Raw genomic sequence first — 17405 nt, forward strand, 5'->3', positions numbered from 1 at the left:
AAAAACATGTTTACAAAAAAAATTTGTACACAAATATTTATAGCAGCATTATTCATCATAGCACCAAAGCAAAAATAATCCAGATGTTCATCATCTGATGAATGGATAAACAAAATGTGGTTTATCCATAAAATGGGACATTATTTGGACATAAAAAGAAGTGAAATCTTGACACATTCTATAGCAAGGAAGAATCTTGAAAACATTATGCTAAATGAAAGAATCCAGTTACAAATGACCACATATTATATAATTCCATATATATGAAATATCCAGAATAAGCAAATCTATAGAGGCAGAAAGATTAGTCAGTAGTTGCCTAGGGCTGGAAGGGATGAGGAAGAATGGGTATAGGGTTTCTTTCCGTGGTGATGAAAATGTTCTAAAATTGATTATGGTGATGGTTACACAACTCTGTTAAGATACAAAAACCATTTAATTGTAATAAAACAAACAGAATCATACCATCCAGTAAATGCCATATATATCTAGAAAAGGGTTTGTAATTGAATCAATGACATGATTGAAATTTTACACAGACTATCTTGAACATAAATATGGGGTAAATATGGAAGTATCACAACTTAGAAAATAGAATTTTATATCTGTGAATTACATATACACAATAGTCTCTCTCTCTTTTGTTGGGGGTGAAGGGAGGAGTACCTACTTTCTAAAATGTCTGCTACAGCTCCAGGGTCTATTGCATTTTCAAATACCTGCAGGAAAAAAAATGGGGAAAATAAATCTTCAAAGTTTTATTAATATATACTTATAGAAAATCTAGATCATATTCTTCCAAATAATTAACACATGTCAAATCCAGCCATATAATATTTTAGGATTCAACAGGAGTACCTTTAACAGGTATGTGGTTAAAAGTTCAACAAATGACTATAGAATAAATGAATGAGAATTAACACAACACCAAGTACAAGGAAAATTTGTTAGCTGAATCTACCACATGTTCAAAACATCATCTACTTGACCTAGCCCCACAGTTTGTTGCTAAAAGCACATCTGGCATCTACCTGGAAGAGTCTTGTTTGAGTACCTAGAAAAACATCCTGAATACAACAGATACTCATTACATGTTAACTGAATAAATGACTTCTTTTCCCAAGCAATTGGTTGTGCTAAAAAGGAACATAAATAAAAATTCTATGTGCAACACAAAAGAAAAGCTAAGTACTCATAGCTAGACTCCCACAGAATCCAAAAATAACAAGAGAGAGAGCCTCATAAGTTTTAGGTGTATCATGAAGCACAAGAAGAACACTGTGATACCTGTCTACCCACAGCCAAATATGTTTATTTTGTCCTTGAGATAAAAGGGCCTAGGGGACTGAAGTAAAGGCATAACATGACCCTCTCCCTGAACTCTAGAACCCTGTAAGAAACACAATTTTTCAGCAGAGTTTGATTTCAGGCATTAAATTTCTGATTTAAACGGTGTTTAACCTTAAGCATGATTAAAATCTGCTCTTGATCCAAAACCAGGTCTGCTTTAACTACAAAAGTGGAGGCTGTCCCCTGTAATCCATTTCTGTCTTACTGACTTGGATTTAACAAGCAAATGTGAGTGAGCTGGGTTTTTTTTCCAAAATTATTTCAGTAATATTAGTTCAACCCTTCTCTTCATCCATGTCTAAGAATTTTCTCAAGGATGATTGTGGGGAATATATGATCAACATGAACTGCTCAAACACAATGGCTCATACATTCTTTATGAGTAATTTCTTGTTTATCTGAATGCTTTAGAACATTGAATTCTGAATTATACAGAAGGTCCAAGGAGGAGAAAGTGTTTTCGCTACTCCCTGCAAGTATTTGCAGCTAGAGAATGGAACAGATACAAGAAAGCTAGAGCCAACTGGTAGAAAGCTTGAATATGAACTAAAACAGCTCACACAAGAAGGCAATTTTTCAAAATTTAAAATAAAGCATTTATTTAATTGCACTTTATAAAATGAAAAATGGTCTGTGATATCTAGTAATCTCAAATACACAGCTTTGCGACATCTAGAGTGTGACTCTGAGACTCATTCTCCTCTTCTGCAAGTCAGGGAGCTTGGACTAGATGACCTCCAAGGTCATTTACAGATTGATTTACAGCGTCTACAATTTTACGTCCTTGGGCTTCTTATAAAAAGATTTTTAAAGTCTTCTAGAGAAGCAAATTTACAATTGATAAAACTAATAAGGAAATTCTTGGGGGAAGAAAATAGACTGGATTTTCACCACCCACTTTTTAACCACGACCAACATTGAAATGGTTAGAACTAGGTTCCTTTGGATTCGGACTGTATGTTCCAAGGTAATATCCATTTATTCCTCTCTTATCCAACCAGTTTGGAAGACTATTTAAATTAACAGGCTGAGTCAGAAAGAGAAAAATACCGTATGCTAACGCATATATATGGAATCTAAAAAAAAAGAAAAATGGTTCTGATAAACCGAGGGGCAGGACAGGAATAAAGACGCAGATGTAGAGAATGGACTTGAGGACACGGGGAGGGGGAAGGGTAAGCTGGGACGAAGTGAGAGAGTAGCATTGACATATATACACTACCAAATGTAAAATAGCTAGCTAGTGGGAAGCAGCAGCATAGCACGGGGGAGATCAGCTCAGTGCTTTGTGACCACCTAGAGGGGTGGGATAGGGAGGGTGGGAGGGAGACGCAAGAGGGAGGGGATATGGGGATATATGTATACATATAGCTGATTCACTTTGTTATACAGCAGAAACTAACACAACATTGTAAAACAATTATATTCCAATAAAGATGTTAAAAAAAAAAAAAGAAACCAAAGGCAGCAATGGAGGATGGATTAAAATGTATGTTGGAAAGGGACCAAAGCCTTTGGAAATGATGCCATAAATGTGTATTTGATGATACACAAAGGAAGTAATGATCAATATTAAGTAATAAGGCACATTATAACTGAATTAACAGATGAGAATTATTTGGTGTTGTTGCCCTGTTGTATGTGTGTTTCTATGTTGTTTTTTTTTTAATTAATTAATTTATTTATTTTTGGCTGTGTTGGGTCTTCGTTTCTGTGCGAGGGCTTTCTCTAGCTGTGGCAAGTGGGGGCCACTCTTCATCGCGGTGCGCGGGCCTCTCACTATTGTGGCCTCTCTTGTTGCAGAGCACAGGCTCCAGACGCGCAGGCTCAGTAATTGTGGCTCACGGGCCTAGTTGCTCCGCGGCATGTGGGATCTTCCCAGACCAGGGCTCGAACCCGTGTCCCCTGCATTGGCAGGCAGACTCTCAACCACTGCGCCACCAGGGAAGCCCTGTTTCTATGTTTTAAGAATTGTGTGGCTATAGTTTGTTCTCTCCCAACTCCTTACATAATACTTATATTTTATCACATCTATAAAGTGCATTAATTGAGGTAAAAATAAAACAAGGGAAACATAAAAAAAAATGGTACTGGTGAACCTAGTGGCAGGACAGGAATAAAGACACAGACATAGAGAATGGACTTAAGGACACGGTGTGGGCCGGGCAAGGGGAAGCTGGGACGAAGTGAGAGAGTGGCATGGACATATATACATTACCAAATGTAAAATAGATAGCTAGTGGGAAGCAGCTGCAAAGCACAGGGAGATCAGGTGCTTTGTGACCACCTAGATGGGTAGGATAGGGAGGGTGGGAGGGAGGCTCAGGAGGGAGGCGGTATGGGGATATATGTATACATATAGCTGATTCACTTTGTTATACAGCAGAAACTAACACAACACTGTAAAGCAATTATACTCCAATAAAGATGTAAAACATTAATTAATTAATTAATTAATGGGCTGTGATTTATGAAAATATTACACACAGCCCTAGCCCTTTCAAAATCAGTCCTCATCTCCTCTGCTACTCTGTTTGAAATAGACAGGTCATTTTCTGGGCACCACCATCCAGACCTTTAAAAGTGACAGGCCCTACCCTGAAGCCTTCCTATTCTCATCCCCTCCCCGAAAGAACCACCTCAGTGATATTTTTTGGGACAAAATCATAGGCTTATCAAGGTTAAAATTGATTCAATCTCTAAATTCCAAAACAAAAACTTCAAGAGATTGTCAGTGATTGGATAGTAATGAAATTAATGTTCCATTAAATATGAAAGTGGGAAGAGGGTTGGTAACGTTTTGGCTACTTATATTATGATCACATTCACTGGCATGGAATCTAGCTTTTATCACTGCAGCTAAATAAACCAGATATGACCTAAGGAAACTCAGTAAATCTAAAAAGCCTTCTTGTTTTGTTACAGGATTTCAGATATAGGATTTAACTAATTTGGTTAGCTTGGGGTATTTTTCTGAGTCTAAAAAAGTTTGTTTCTAAGGTCTGCTAGTTCATTGATAATCTCTGTCAGAATGTAACGCAGCTGCCTCTAACACCTCCAAGAACATTCAGAAAATGCTCTCTGTTCCAGTTAGAAAATGCCATGGGAGTTCCAAAAATAGAAAACATCTACAAGGGTACTTAGCACTAGTGTGACAGAACTTGGCTCAGATCTGGGATGCAAAAGCAAGTCCTCCAACTATGATTCTGCACTGTGCTGAGGTGCCTTCATGTAATTTTTTTTTTAAAGAAAATTTACAAAATAACTTTATAAAAGCTGTGTTCTTTATAAGAACCACTAAATGATCCTCAGACAACAGAATTTGAATTTCTCTATTTAGCAATGAGAAAGTCAAGATCACCTTTTCAAACCTCATGCTCCGCTGAATCATAATAGGGAACACGGAAGGAAAGCAGTGTGTCTCCAGGTACTGATTCAGGAGGTAAACCCCAAGGAACACATCTTGCTTGCCAGGAAGGCACACCCCTGGACAAGAAATCTTAAAAACAAAGAAAAAAATAGAGAACAGGGTTTGCGTTTTGATTTGTAAAGCGTCTATTTTCCCTAACCTCCCACAAACAATGTCAAATTTCCCCCACCACCGTAACCCTCACCTCTCTCTCCCATAGCACTACCCTCCCCTCTCCTCTCCTTGCTCAAACTGGAAATTCCAATTTCCTCCCAAGTCTCCGCCAGGTGTCACAATAGTCCTCTCGCTGGCTCCTCTCCCCGCCCCTCCAGGATGGCAGTGCGGAAGCGGAAGAGGCTGCAGGGCCGGGAAGCTTCTCCTTAGGCCGGCCGGGTCCTGCGGTCCGGGCCGCCCGCCGCGATGCCGAGCCCCCGGAGGAACGCCGAGGGACGCCCGCTGGCCGCCTGCGCCCCGAGCAGCAGCGGCAGCCCGGCCCAGGGCGGCGGCGGCCGCGGCAGGTTCGAGTTCCAGTCCCTGCTCAGCAGCCGCGCGCCGGGCGCCGACCCCACCTGCGCCCAGCTCCGCGCGTCCGAGAGCCCAGTGCACCGCCGCGGCTCGTTCCCCCTGGCCGGGGCGGGCTCCTCGCCGGCGCTCCCGCCCCCGCTGCCCGAAGAGGACCGCATGGACCTGAACCCGTCCTTCCTGGGCATCGCCCTGCGCTCGCTGCTGGCCATCGACCTGTGGCTGTCTAAGAAGCTGGGGGTATGTGCGGGGGAGAGCTCATCCTGGGGCAGCGTGCGGCCCCTTATGAAATTGCTGGAGATCTCGGGACACGGCATCCCCTGGCTGCTGGGCACCCTCTACTGCCTGTCCAGGAGCGACAGCTGGGCCGGACGAGAGGTGCTGATGAACCTGCTCTTCTCCCTGCTGTTGGACCTGCTGCTGGTGGCCCTGATCAAGGGGCTGGTCCGCAGGCGCCGCCCGGCCCACAACCAGATGGACATGTTTTTCACCCTTTCGGTGGACAAGTACTCCTTCCCTTCGGGCCATGCCACCAGGGCCGCCCTGGTGTCACGGTTCATCCTGAAGCACCTAGTGCTGGCCATTCCACTGAGGGTGCTGGTGGTACTGTGGGCCTTCATCTTGGGCCTCTCCAGGGTCATGCTGGGGCGGCACAATGTCACCGACGTGGCTTTTGGCTTTTTTCTGGGCTACATGCAGTACAGCATCGTGGACTATTTCTGGCTTTCACCGCACAATGCTCCAGTCCTCTTTGTACTGTGGAACCAACAATGACACCATCTCATTCGTTATGGCACCAGATCTGAAGGTTTCTACACGTGATGATGCTGACATAAACCAGCAGCCATCCTGCTTGCCCCCCTAAGGATTTCAGGCTTCCTTTTGGGATTTCAGGTGTCCTACAGTCTTGATGGGTTGCTAGGCTAGAGCACAGTGCTGACCATTACTGATGACAGCCATATTATAGAAAGCAAAAAAAAACCCCTCTATTATATACCTATTCAACAACTTTTTATATCTCTAGGACAACTTCAAAGAAACCAAGTTGAGGTGATTATAATATTGCTGCTTTTTAAAAGTTGACATCAGAAAATTTTGTTTTGTGTAATCCTGTAAGTCAGCATATCACTTGTAAACTGAACTTTGAAAAAACAAATCACCTTCTTTCTGTAAATATAAAGGCAGATGAGCCACATACTAATCCTAGTTCTTTTCCTGAGGTAGATTTTAAACAGTACTTTAAGAGTCTAAGACATAGGTTTTTCTAATTTATCCTCTGAAGATCTGTTACCACAGTTGGGAAGATTTATTCTTAATCCTAATTTTCTTGGTACGCTTTTTTAGTTTTGTCTCTTCCATCTTTGCAGATCAGGTAGTGAGAAGAGAGATTATAGTACATATCTTTCTCTCCTTTTCCTCTACCTCCTCAAAAGATCTTTAAAAAGATATTTATTTCCCACTAAAATTGTCTTTCTGCATTCAGAGAACAAGCCAAGAACTTTCCTGAAGAAGAAACACTTAAAGGCGGGCATATTGACAGTGCCCATAGAAAAGGAAAGATGGGACTATGGCCTCATGCTTAATTCTGTTGACAGCAAATAGCATGGCATGACAGAGGACAGAAAAGCAAAGCTGCTGAGGAGATCAAAGGAACTGAGAGTCTGGGGGTAGGCTCACTACATACTTTGTCAGTGGACCAACATGGAAGAAGATGGGCCCTGCTGCCTACCATCTCTACTGAATAAAGAATAATGCTTCTTTAATGAGGTAATAAAGTGGAAAAATAACTTGATTCTTTGCAATGCAAGAGCATAAGCTTTCAAATATATACCACAAGGATGACCCTGTATATTATAGTTTTTCATATGGAATTCCATTTCCTTGTATACAGTACACTTTAGGTAACAGTATTTAACTTGAAATTCATCAAGTGGAGCCTACTGCTATACCAGGCACAAAGTATAACTCCTAAATTTCCATTTATATTGACCCTCACAATTAAAGCAGTTTATCGATGGTGCCTCCCCAAATCACAAGACCAAAAACCTCCAAATGCAGGGTGGACTCTGCTCATTATTCTTTGACCAGGAAAGATGGAAGAGGGTGTGTGCTTTAAATGCTGCTCTGTCTGAAAACATGAACCTTTAAATTACCTGTGGAACTAGTGTCTTTAGATAATCTTAACAACCAATTATTTTGACATTTATAAATAGAAAGGATTATGGCATTTGATCTGTCATATAGAGATGTACATAGGAATCCGGAGAATGGCTGTGACAGCTAGGCTCTGATTGGGTGGAAGTGTGAACCTTCTGTGTGTGAGAGGAACACTGAAAAAGGAATAGCTTCTTTTCAAAATGAAGCAAAATTATTTGCATTTCCACAACATCCTGAACACAGACTACATCTTCACTTCCTGAATCAGCCAAACTGACACTCTAAGTGGTTTCCTTTATTGTTTAGCCTTAGAGAGATCCTTTATTTTAATTGCAGCAATATTCAGGCCAGATATTTGGAAGCAGTTTTTCCTCTTGCAGCATCTACAAGTCTGAATACTGGGAGATCAAAATTAGGCTCACCTCATTTCTGGTTATTTTTCTGGAATTCCCTATCTTGGTTGCTGGGGCCTGAGTTTGCTGGCTTTTAAAGCACAGATCAATTCACCTGATTTTTTTGAAGCATCCTAAGTACTGTAGAGTAAAAAAAACTGATTCCACTTTTAATTAATTGTACTCTGAAGAATGCCTTTTAAAAATCAAAATAAAATTAACCAGTAATGTTGAATGAAGTGAGATGAAAATTTGTTTAATTTTTGCCTTAATGAGTAGGAAGACAGATTTATCACTCAACGTCTCAAGAATTCCTTCATCTTACTGCACAATTGTGAGAGGTCACAGTTGATATAGCACAATTGATACAGTCTGGTCCTATTTGCTGTCAGCAAAATCGGTCAAATCCAGGAAATTTCCATCTTTGTTTCAGAGCTGCATGTAGGATGAAATCACAGCATTTGTCACTTGTATGGAGGCTAACCAGATTTTCCACGGCCGTAACCTGTTGGTGTTCTGCTTATAATCCTGGCCGGTAGAGAAGCTCCTTATAGCTTTCAGGCAAAGCTGCGTGACAGTCTGTCACCAACTACACATGGAAGGGTTGGAAAATGGAAGCTGAAATAAGGAATGACTGACCGCAAACAGGAACAATGGAGTCACTCTGCCACAGCACCTCACTTAAGCAGGATTCAGTAAATAATTATTAAACAGCTGTTGATTGATTCCTTTTGGAATTAGCAAGCCAGAGCCATCTGTAGGGGAAGTAGCTTAGAAAATACTTGATTGGTTTATAGAGGTGGCAAATTATCAGGGAAGTGATCTGGCTTTTTGAAATTAAAATCTTCCCTGGTTATTTGAAGAAGGGGCTTTCTAATCTTCACAAATCTGTATCCCGGAAAAGAAAATAAAATCCTTCTTGGACTTAATGAAAGGTTATTTTAAAAGAACAGAAAAATTCCGGATAAAGCCAAGAAACAGCTAGGCTTGGGGGCGGGACGGGGTGGGGGGGGCGGGAGGGGTGGGAAGAGGTTGAGTTGAACTAAAGGTTAGAAAGTAAGAAAAGACCAATGTAGAGAATCTTAGGGACAGAGGTAGGATTAATGATGTGTGTGGGGCGAGGGGGTGGTGAAAACGACCCAGAACCATTTAAGAACCCTGGGGAAAGAGTCTGATTTGGGCCAAAGAGGAGAGGTTCGTCGATCTCTCTTACCGCCCGGATCTGCAGTTCCACCACCACCTCCAAAGGCATAGTTCCCTACGTGGGCGAAAGGACTGAATGAAAAGATCCTTTTGCGCTGAGCCTTGGACCAATTTTTCTTAGTTTAACTCAATCCTTGGAGCAAATGTTCCCAGTAGTTTCCCCAGCTCCCCACCCCCCTGTACCCCCATCAGTTCTCCCACCAGCCCAGGTCCCTCCCACCGGGACGGTCTCATACAGCGCGAGCTGGAGCCAAGGCTTCCAGAGAAGGCTGAAGCGTCGCGTTGCTATGGACACTCAAACACGCAACCTTCCACCCTGGAACGCTTGCGAGGCCCCCGGCGCCGCGGGAGTGTGAGCCTCCTGTGCTCCACTTGGAACGACACTGGCTTCCAGACTGTGCGCTAGCGGGAGAGAATGTCCTAGTGTATATGCCCTGGTGGCCGGATCACGAGATGCTAAGAGCCCTAGCTTCCTTTCCACCGCGCTTTCCATCCACTCTCTTTAGGGCCCCAATCACTATGTTAAAATGTTTACAGTGTCAATTCTAAAAGTCGAACGTGATCATAGCTCCGTTACGATTTAAGCCCTACCCATTTTTAGTATCTATACGACCCCCAAGCCCTGGAAATTCTGTAACAATTACAATTAAAATAGTAGTATGTCCCTAAAGGTACTCTCATGCTTATAAAAATCATGCTTATGAAATGTTACGTCCTCATGTTTGGTTCGGAAAACATGCCCACTGTCAATAAGAAATGAAACGTGTGCTAATTAAAAATACAAGGACAATTCCTAAAGAGGTTTAAAAGTTACGTATCCTGTTTTAGCCCCAATAGAAATATTTTTCAGTCTCTTTACCGGGGTTTAGTTAACTTAAGGGAAGCACTGAATTACATTATCTCCCAATGGGTAGTTACCATAGTTGCCAAAGCCAGGGTTACACTGTAAAAACCGTCAGAGGTGGCAGGCAGGGCAAGAGTTCTTAAACAGTAGAAGAAATTGCATTTTTTCCCATTCACTGTATTTAATAGACAAAAATGAAGGAATAGAGGAGGGAGTGGCTGCTTCTAGCCAATCAGAAAAATCTGGGAGGGCCAATGCTGTCTCTAAACAAAACAAATTTTATTGGAATTAGTCATTTATTACTAATATTTTGCATTGGAGATTTATGCAGTTGCAGAAATGTGAGTGCAGAAAGATGTCCTGAGACAAGAATTCGGTATTAATTTTGGTAATTGGAGTGCCTTTCCCTGAAAGGGAAAAACTCAGTGTGATGAAGGAAGATGTATTATGTCCTTATCCAATCCTCGATGATCTGTCTGTCAGCACAGCAAGAGGCACACCAGTGGGTGCTTGGCTCCCTACAGTATCCAGAGCACTGATTTGTCAGCTCACACAACTTGCTGGCACCCTTACTAATGCATTTATATATAGGGACAGGACCTGCCTTGACCCTTACAAGTACGTCATCAACACCAATGCTAAGACATCAAGGATAGTGACAACCAAAACATAAATAAGTAAGTGGCCAGACATAATGCAAGGGAGGAATCAATCTTTATTGAGAACCTACAAAATGGTAGGGATATTGCATATGCTAATTAACTTCATCCCCACAGTAACTCTTTCAGGGAGATATTATTATTCTTATTTACAGGTGCAGAATCTGAAGCCAGACAGTCTTTTGTCCAATGCCACACATTTAAAGGGAAGGAGCCACACTTTAATCCAGGTGTGCCCTACCATGTCTCTGCCATTGCAACATAGACAACCTATTGATTCCGAGACACAGTGTCCCATTCTATGCTCTTCCCAGCCTTAACTGGACTCCCCTTGCTTAACTGAACTCTCCTTGATATAAATGGAATCTCCTTGCTTGGCTCCTAGGGCACAGCCCTTTTCTGGTTTCCCTTCAACTCTCTGGCCATTCTTCCTCCGTCTCTATTCATCCTCCTCTCCCTGGCTAAGCAGTGTTTCTAGTTCTTTCTTTTCCTCCCTCTATATCCTTTACCTAGGGTGTCATCCAATGTAGGTATGGATTAGCAAATGTATACAGATTTACATATCCCACCCAAGCCTCTCTTATACTTTCCCAGACAAGGTAGAATCTCACTACTATTTATTTACACACACACACACATATATACATATATATCCTCTTTTTGGCAACTGTGACAATAGCAGTTTTACATTTGCTCCTGTGATTGTTGATTACTATTTGTCTCTATAAACTGTAAGCTCTGCATGGCTAAGAGTTTGTATCCTAAATACCTAGCAGAGTAGATGCTCAATAATTATCCTGAATAGATGTTAATTTCAGAGATGGTCAAGCCAGGCTATAGGGTTTAATGTATGTACATGGGTAAGGGGAGGTCCCACCACCACAGTGCAAACTAAATATGCAAAATGAGAAAGGACCAGGCAGAGCTACTTCTGCTAGTCTGGCATGGGGGTATTAACTGAGTTGATAGGAAATATTTACACTCTGTTAATTTCCCCCACCCCAGTCACCTGAGGCACTCAGCTGCCAGGGAGATGCAGAAGTTGCTACATATACAATGCCTCTGGCCCATCTTGCAAAGATTGAGGCTGCCACCTCCACTGGAGGCCAAGCAAAGCCATTGGACTGTCACCACTTACAGAGACTGGCTTTATTACCTGTGTAGGTACCTGTGTAGGTGGCAGAAAACAAATCTCATTAAACAACTCTTATTCCCAGAGTATTTCTGCAGTGCCGGCTGATCAGCAGTGACAACAGCATTGCAGAAATGACACACCAGTAATGCATCCTGCTCACATCCTGGCCACTGCCAAGAAAATGGTACATGTCCCAGATGGGGATTTTCCAAAGAGTTAATTATAATGAGCAAAGAACAAAATATTACAGATAATTATAGCTGAGATTTTCCTTTTATCTAAAAAAATATAGGACACTAAATTGTAAACATTTCTTTTCAAATAACATTGGAAGGAGTATTCATATGAGGGGAGGACAATATATTAAAAAAAAGGAATCACTAATGGCAGGGATGTGGGAAAATACATTCATACATTGTTGGTAGGAGTGTAAATACATCAAGTGTATTAATTTTCTATGGCTACTATAACAAATTACCACAAACTTAATGGCTTAAAACAAGACAAATGTATAATTTTTGATTTTGTGAATCAGAAATCCAACAGACATCTTTAAAAGCAAAATGTGAGGGCTGCATTCCTTGTCTTTTCCATCTCCTTGCTTTTCCAGCTTCTAGGGGGCTGCCTTCATTCCTTGACTCATAGCTCCCTTCCTTCATCTTCAAAGCCAGCAACATTGAACCAACTCCTTTTCATGCTACCATCTCTCTGGTTCTTTTAAGGACCTTTGTAACCATATAGAGTCCACCAGATAATTCAGGATAATTTACCTATTTTAAGGTCAGCTGATTAGAAACCTTAATTCCATCTTCAAGTTAATTTCTCTTTGCCATGAAAGGTAACACGTTCCCAGGTTCCAGGTCTTAGGGCATGGTATCTTTGGGGGCCATTATTCTGTCTACCACATATAACCTCTCTGGAGAGCAATTTGTTAATCTCTATCAAAATTTTTCATTTGACTCAGGAATTCCACTGCTAGGAATAGGTATATATGGGTATACTTTCACAAGTACACAAAAACATATGCTGCAGCAATATTTGTAGTTTAAAAAAATACTGGAAACCATCTAAATGTTCATTAAGTATGATCAGATTAAATCAATTATGGTTAAGCCTCAAGATGGAATAGTATGCAGCATGGGAAAAGAATAAAGCAGAGCTCTAAGTCCCAGCAGTAAAAACTCTCTAAAATATAGAGCTAAGAAAAAAAAAGCATGGGACAAAAATGTGTAAACTGTGCTGCCATTTGCAAGAGACAGAGAATATGATATGGACATACATGCTTAGAATATTTCTGAAAGAAAAAACTAGAAACTGCTAATGGTGGATGCCTCTGGGGAAAGGACCTAGAGTAGAGACACAGAGAGAAAACTTACTTTTCATTGAATAGCCTTAGATACTTTTTAAATATTTTGCAAAAATATTTGCATTATTTGGTCTAAAAAGGAAAACAAATTAAAACAAATAGAAAATATAAAATAATAGAAAGGATATATCTGGGAGGATAGGGAGGACCAGGAACTGGCTTCTTCAGCATTGGGGCTCCAGCCGGTATACTGCATACTGTGAGAATATCCACGCAAGTGTGTCTGCTACTTTTGCTTCCAGTGCAGGGTGTCTTATCCTGTGACCCCTGGATGTGTCAGGGATCCTAAAGGCCCTGAAATGATAGGAAACCTTTCACGCATGTGCATATGTGCATTCTTCTGGGAAGAGAGCCTGTAGTTTTCATTGGAGTCTGGAAGGGGTAGAGTTAGTAAAATCAGGTTTTGGAACCACTGTCGTGCCATCAGTTCCCTGCTATAGCAAAAAGAAGGGCCACCCACGTTATCTGACAATGAGGCAGATAAGGAAAGAGGGGCTCTTCTCTCCATCACATTCATGCCCACTTATTAGAGCCAGTTGTCTCTCCAACGGCAGCTGGATTCAATAATAAGTGAGAAAGATCTTCAAAGTCCTGTTCTAGGCCATTATTTTATGTCTGGACTCAGACTCATTTGTTAGGCCCTACAATCTTTTGTGCCAGTGAATTATTCATTAGCAAATGTGAATAACACCAGCAAACTGAGTTTCCAAAGCGAGTTGTTCATTAGGATTTGGGAGAAATGCCTGGGGGCGGGGGAACCTCAAGTACCTGAAACAATCTGGATTATTTCAGCCCTAAAGCAATTGCAGATTACTGATTTTTTTTTTTTAAGTGTAGACCCAGCCTCAAGACTCAGGAACTAATTGTGTTTTATGTTTGGCCTTCTTCAAAGTCTTTCTCTGAAATGTTCTTTAACAGTATAGTTTCCTTAGAGTCTGATATATGGAGGAGAAAAGTTTACCTTTCTGACTTTTACTATAAATGTATAAAAGAGCTCAATGAGCTATTTTGGGCTCTTTCCTTGGTTCTCAAAAACTGCATAAAGATGAAGTTTATATTTTTTTTAAATCTTAATGTTAAAATCATACCCTTTGGCGGAACTTCATATTAGAGGGATGAGGGTGTCACCATATGAACCCACTGATCAATCTTAACATCACTAAAGGTGACATCACATGTCTTCTTCCTATGTGATTCATAGGAAGCACCTATGAAGCACTTTTGCCAAGAAAGTTGAAGTTGAATCTGAGCCACTAGAGCTGCACAATCTAGTAAGGTAGCCACATATGGCTATTTAAATTTAAATTAACTAAATCTAAACAAAATTTAAAATTCAGTTCCTCACTCACACTAGTCACCTGTAAAGTGCTCAATAGCCACAATGGCTAGTGGCTACTGTACTGGATAGTGCAAGTAGAATATTTCCATCATCACAGAAACATCTATTGAATAGTGTTGTTCTAGAGCTAACCTCACTTCATAGAGGATGGAGAAACATGTTAATGACACCATAAGACAGCAAACAGACATATCTAGAATGTGAAACATTCTATAGGACAACTAACTCAGTTAGCCTGCAACAAGTCAAACCCTGCAAATTAAAAAAAAAAGAAAAAAAAGGAAGAGGGGGAGGAGAAATGTTCTAGATTAAAAGATACAAGCCCTGACAACCAAATATAATATGTGGACTTTGTTCGAACCCTGATTCAGACAAACCAACTTAAACAGAATATTTAACACTCTCGGGGAAATTTGATTATGGTTTGGGTATTAGATAATAGCAAGCAATTAATTAATTAATCAAAATTAATTTTGATAGGTATGATAATGTCCCTGTGTTTATGGAAGACAAATACCAACATTGTTTAGAGATGCATATTGAAGTATGTAGCAGAAATGATCTAATGCTTAAGATTTTGTTTCCAAATACTCCAGCAAATTAATAAAAGAAATAGATAAAGGAAATGTAGCAAAATCTTGATAATTGTTGATCTGGGTGATGGACATATGGAGTTTACTATAATAATATACTTTTGTGTACTTAAAAATATTTATAATAAAAATTTTTAAATCTTTAACACATACTTAAATAAGAAAAGTAATCATATCCTTATGTAAACCTCATTCTGTCTTAAGATAGCCCATCAAGAGGATTCTTGGTGGCATCACTATGAATTCCTTTGACAGAAGTCTTACATACATTCGGGACTTCCCTGGTGGCGCAGTGGTTAAGAATCCACCTGCCAATGCAGGGGACATGGGTTCGATCCCTGGTCCTGGAAGATCCCACATGCCACGGGGCAACTAAGCCCGTGCGCCACAACTACTGAGCCTGCGCTCTAGAGCCCGCAAGCCACAACTACTGAAGCCAGTGTGCCGTGCTCCACAACAAGAGAAGCCACCGCAGTGAGAAGCCCATGCACTGCAACGAAGAGTAGACCCTGCTCGCTGCAACTAGAGAAAGCCCGCGCACAGCAACAAAGATCCAACGCAGCCAAAAAAAAAAGTCTTACGTACATTTAAAGAAAAAATATGGTGGATCTATTCAACTCAAATTCAGATAACATAAGAAAATTATTGTGGTGTGTAATACTTTACAAGTAATTCAAAAAAGCAGCAGTGTATTAGAAGAACTGTGGTCTCTGCATGAATATCCAAAACAGGAGCTGGCAATTTGCGTATTTCTTTAAGCATACATACTTCTTGAGAATTTTCCCCAAGTATCAGGAATGCTTCCAGGGAAGGAATTAACTTGCAATTGAACAGCTTTTAACAATCTTGAAGTCATTTGGGATCTGGACCCACACATGAAATCTATTTCACAAACTTTATTAGAGTTCATGAGTCAAACTCATGTTACTCTTTGGCTTCTGCTTTGACTGACTGGCATTTGTAGGCTCAATACTTACTTAATGATACCACACAAAACCTTCCACAAGGACTGCCCTTGGGCATTCTGGGCTATGTACATAGGGCATATCCTTCCATTTTAAAGTAATTTCTCTTCAGGAAAAATTGATTTGCTCCTTTGCATTTCAGCTGGCTAGTTCTATGTCCATGGGAGTAGTAGGATAACTACGACTCAAAGCAATTTCCAAGGAATTATATTATCCGATATAAGAAAGCAGAAAAGAGTATGATTTAGTTTCAAGACTTGTAAAAAGTGTCCACTGTACTTGGGCACAGGATTCAGGCCCCAAAGTCAGCCATGGCTAAGATGAGGCTACTTCTGATGTCATTATATCCACCCTTTCTTCTCCTACCAAAATATAACTCTTCCCATTCCCGTTTTACCCTCTCCTGTCTGTGTGTAATCCTACACCTTTCCTTTTATCCTTGTTTCCATTCATTTGTTCCCTATTCATCGATTCAACACATATTATTGAGTACCTACTATGTGCTAGGTACCGTTCTGGACCATGGAGGCACAAGAGTGAACAAGAAACAATCTATGCCCTCGTGGACCTTACATTCTAGTGGAGTAAGAAATAAAATAAATACGTGAACATAGATCATAACAGTATGATAAATGCTAGGGAGGAAATATCCAGGGGGGTGAGATAGAAAGTTACAGGTTAGAGGGAAGAAGAACCTAATTTAGACCCAGTGGACAGGTCAGCCTCTTTAAGGGTATGACAGTTGATCTAAGATCTAAAAAGAAAAGCATGACCACTAACAAGACTTTTAAAGAACAAAGAGAAAAGATACCCAGGCAAAAGGGGCAACAAATGTAAAGGGCCATGAGTCAGGAAAGAAATTGATATGTTTGAGGAACTGAAAGGAGGCCAATGAGCATACTAAGAGAAAACTGGGCAGGGGGTAGAGGAAGTTAAGAAATGACACTCAGGAGTTAGGCTGGCACTAGATGGCACAGGAACTTAAACAGTTATGGAAGACAATGTGATTGCCTCCCTAAGAGCCATAAGCTCTTCTTCCTTGCCAATGGAATCCCGGTTTTGTGCGGGTGGCAATGCATTTAGGTCCAGGGAATGAATCAATTTATTTAAGCCAGTTCTGGCCAATAATATATAAGGGGAAGTCACTGGAAGTTTCTGAGAAATGTTCTTCAAGTAGTAAAAAGCCACAAGTGAATAAAGCTGTTTTTGTCTCCTCTCCCTTCCTGCTTTAGCTGCTGTCATGTTTTCTCCTATGGCTTTCACTCTTAAACTCAAAAGGTTCAGGCACAGTGCTCCTCAACTTTTATTTGTAATTAGTTACTAAGGTATAATATACAGTCACTGGAACATACTGGAACAGCATAATACAGTAAAACTAAGAGTAGAAAGCAAAGATGCTCAGTGACTTCCTTGGCAGTCCGGTGGTTATGACTCCCCACTTCCAATGCAAGGGGCGTGTGTTCGATCCCTG

At 40.8% G+C, this 17405-nt stretch overlaps 2 protein-coding genes across 4 annotated transcripts in view; one reads left to right on the forward strand and one right to left on the reverse strand.

Moving 5' to 3' along the window:
* Window positions 1-17405, reverse strand: part of SPATA6L (spermatogenesis associated 6 like) — a 59433-nt gene that overhangs the window by 40348 nt on the left and 1680 nt on the right. For 2 of the 3 annotated variants that reach the window (XM_061201239.1, XM_061201241.1), the window contains exons 3-5: window positions 9044-9088; window positions 4712-4849; window positions 671-719 (exon numbers count right to left, since the gene is read on the reverse strand). In XM_061201239.1, the coding sequence (XP_061057222.1) occupies window positions 671-719; window positions 4712-4849; window positions 9044-9082 (226 nt within the window). In that variant the 5' untranslated portion in view covers window positions 9083-9088. The remainder of the gene's footprint in view (window positions 1-670; window positions 720-4711; window positions 4850-9043; window positions 9089-17405) is intronic. The other variant, XM_061201240.1, reaches the window with a different exon arrangement.
* PLPP6 (phospholipid phosphatase 6) lies at window positions 5095-6327 on the forward strand. Its single transcript, XM_061201237.1, has one exon. The coding sequence runs from the start codon at window positions 5180-5182 to the stop codon at window positions 6053-6055; it is 876 nt and encodes a 291-aa protein (XP_061057220.1). The 5' UTR covers window positions 5095-5179; the 3' UTR covers window positions 6056-6327.

The sequence above is a fragment of the Eubalaena glacialis genome, chromosome 9, assembly GCF_028564815.1.
Source record: "Eubalaena glacialis isolate mEubGla1 chromosome 9, mEubGla1.1.hap2.+ XY, whole genome shotgun sequence".
NCBI classification, from domain to species: domain Eukaryota; kingdom Metazoa; phylum Chordata; class Mammalia; order Artiodactyla; family Balaenidae; genus Eubalaena; species Eubalaena glacialis.